Below are 3,120 nucleotides of genomic sequence, written 5' to 3' on the forward strand. Positions count from 1 at the left end.
ATAATTCAACGAGTAAATATACTTGACACATTACTTGGCAAGTAAGTATTTCGAATTGAGTTACTTCAATCCATCGTTTTTGAATACAAATAAACAAACGTTTCAATGTAATTAACTCGAGTTACGACTTGGACAATTTGTTAAATAATTACTGCTGTAATTATTTTTTTTTTGAAATTTTCTCATTTAATTTTGAAGAATGTTGATTAATTATATAATTGTTTAGGTAATTTGTTGATTTCTACAGTAAATGTGTTTTTTTAAATTCTTGATTACGATTTTATCAAAACTATTTTCATATTAAATCATATCAAAAATTGATCATTTCTTTAAAAAAAAAACAAACTTGAAAAGTAGTAATTTACTCAAATTCCTTAAACAAAAACATATTGTATTATAGATAAAATATTCTAAATATGAACTTTAGTTGATTCTACTAAATGTTAATTTAATTATTTGAAATTATGAAAATTTTTGTTCTTGATACAAAATTTTCTCGAAAAAAGAGACAAATACAAATTTTGTAAATTATCTAATAGTCAAATTTAATAATTTTGCCTTAAATTAATCATTTTTTTGAAAAATTGTTGTAATTTTCTGGAATTAATTGAAGAATCATGAATACTTTGAACGATGTTAATCTACAAAATCTAAATTTGAACACAAATTACGTAATGTGTATATACGCAAGTAACTTGTCAAGTAAAGCAAGTAATGAGACAAGTTATTAGTACTTGCATATTTGGCAAGTGTTTATATGAATCTAAAAATAATTCAATAAGTAAATATACTTGACACATTACTTGGCAAGTAAGTATTTCGAATTGAGTTACTTCAATCCATCGTTTTTGAATACAAATAAACAAACGTTTCAATGTAATTAACTCGAGTTACGACTTGGACAATTTGTTAAATAATTACTGCTGTAATTATTTTTTTTTTAAATTTTCTCATTTAATTTTGAAGAATGTTGATTAATTATATAATTGTTTAGGTAATTTGTTGATTTCTACAGTAAATGTGTTTTTTAAATTCTTGATTACGATTTTATCAAAACTATTTTCATATTAAATCGTATCAAAAATTGATCATTTCTTAAAAAAAAAACAAACTTGAAAAGTAGTTCTAAAAACTTACTCAAATTCCTTAAACAAAAACGTATTGTATTATAGATAAAACATTCTAAATATGAACTTTAGTTGATTCTACTAAATTTACTTTAATTATTTGAAATTATGAAAATTTTCGTTCTTGATACAAATACAAATTTTGTAAATTATCTATAGTCAAATTTAATAGTTTTGCCTTAAATTAATCGTTTTTTTGAAAAATTGTTGTAATTAATTGAAAAATCATGAATACTTTGAACGATGTTAATCTATAAAATGTAAATTCTGTGGTAGTGGACAGCTTCAAATGTCCGGAGGAAACGACCACCACAATTGTGGAGAAGGTGTCCATCCCGGATAAACCAAAACTCCTGAAGGTGACGGTCACCTGCAAGGATTTAAGCGGTGAGTGAGGATAATACAGATTTATTTATCGATGATTGACGATTGATTCAATCGATTCGCAGGTAAACAAATTGAAACGCACGAGTCCGAAGAGGAGAACAAGTTCGGCGACAACGTGCAGGTGCAGAGCATCTCGTACAAATCTTCGTATTACTCGAGAGGAAACGGACATGGGATCAGGATAAACGTGGGAAACGTCGACAACAAGAAGGACGTCGAAGTTTTGGATGCTTTTGTTGGAGAAACGTTCGAATAATAAAGATTTTTTTTTTGTTTTTATACTTTGTTGCCCACTTTGATCGTTTCGAAATGCATGCACATGTGCATGTATTAGTTTATTCCATTTTAATTAGTTTGCTCGAAGCGTCGGATGATGATGATGGCCACTTGAAAATTCAATATTGATATAGGATGGTCGGATGAGTTTCAAAAGAATTACGCAGCCAATTTCGATATTTGCTAAGTACATCTGACGCCACAGCAGCAGCAGCATTCATCCCCCTTCCTTTTGTACACTACTCTTCCTCCTCTTTTGCATCCCCTAAAAAGCAGTTATTGCATTCTTTCTCTTCAACAGCTCTTTTTCTCTTATATTTATCATTTCTCTTTAACCTGATCCTTTTTTCTTCTTAAACAAACAATCATCACTTCTCCAATATCAATTTCTAACAGATAGGCAACAAGTTGCGTAAAGCACGCTTTTAAAGCGGAAGTAAAAGGAGCGGAAGTTAATACCTGGTTAATTTGCCGGTTTATGAATGAATAATACGATTAGTTTCCAGTTTGTCGGTTCCATTAATCCGGCCGCCCCCGGAAAACATTCGGGTGGTTTTGTTTGCTAATTAGGACGCGAAGAAGACTGTTCCAACCCTTTCCTTCTCATTCTACTTCTTCCCTTTTGCCAAAAAGACGTTGACTGATGACCCCGAGCGATCTCATCCATCCCAACAATTAAGCCGCAGTTAAGACTCTTGCACAAATTACTCTTCTGCTGCTTTGATACAATCATTCAACTGTTGTCATCTTGTTATCAACACTTGTAGACTGTATAGAATATAGTTTACTTTTACAAAATAATCTGATTCATCCATTTCAATTTTTGTAACTTATTGATTTCAAAAGAAATATTCTATTACATATTACAAAAATATTCAATTTCCTATTATAAATCTATCAGAAAATCGCTAATTTTTAAATAGATCATCCAATAAGTCAACAAAATCGAAATCAAATTTGAGTTTAAATGGACGTAACTTTAACTTAAAACAATATAAAAGATTTCTACTGTCTTCTGTTTTATAAAAAAAAACAATTTTTTTAAAGGTGTTACAAAAAAAATTTGGTTTTCAATAGTTCAATAGAAAACTATAATATATTACATATTACAAAAATATTCAATTTCTTATTATAAATCTATCAGAAAATCGCTAATTTTTAAATAGATCATCCAATAAGTCAGCAAATTCGAAATCAAATTTGAGCATAATTTTACGTAACTTTAACTTAAAACAATATAAAATATTTCTACTGTATTCTGTTTTATAAAAGAAACAATTTCTTTAAAGAAGTTACAAAAAAAATTTGGTTTTCAATAGTTCAATAGAAA

The 3,120-nt window shown here is 28.4% G+C and overlaps 1 protein-coding gene across 1 annotated transcript in view; it reads left to right on the forward strand.

Moving 5' to 3' along the window:
* The window catches only part of LOC108557225, a 4,386-nt gene extending 2,591 nt beyond the window's left edge, over positions 1–1,795 (forward strand). The window contains exons 2-3 of the mRNA XM_017913669.1: positions 1,404–1,514; positions 1,577–1,795. Of these exons, the coding sequence (XP_017769158.1) occupies positions 1,404–1,514; positions 1,577–1,770 (305 nt within the window). The 3' untranslated portion in view covers positions 1,771–1,795. The remainder of the gene's footprint in view (positions 1–1,403; positions 1,515–1,576) is intronic.
* The last annotated feature ends 1,325 nt before the right edge of the window (positions 1,796–3,120 follow it).

The sequence above is a fragment of the Nicrophorus vespilloides genome, unplaced genomic scaffold (assembly GCF_001412225.1).
Source record: "Nicrophorus vespilloides isolate i.1.1-1 unplaced genomic scaffold, Nicve_v1.0, whole genome shotgun sequence".
NCBI classification, from domain to species: Eukaryota; Metazoa; Arthropoda; class Insecta; order Coleoptera; family Silphidae; genus Nicrophorus; species Nicrophorus vespilloides.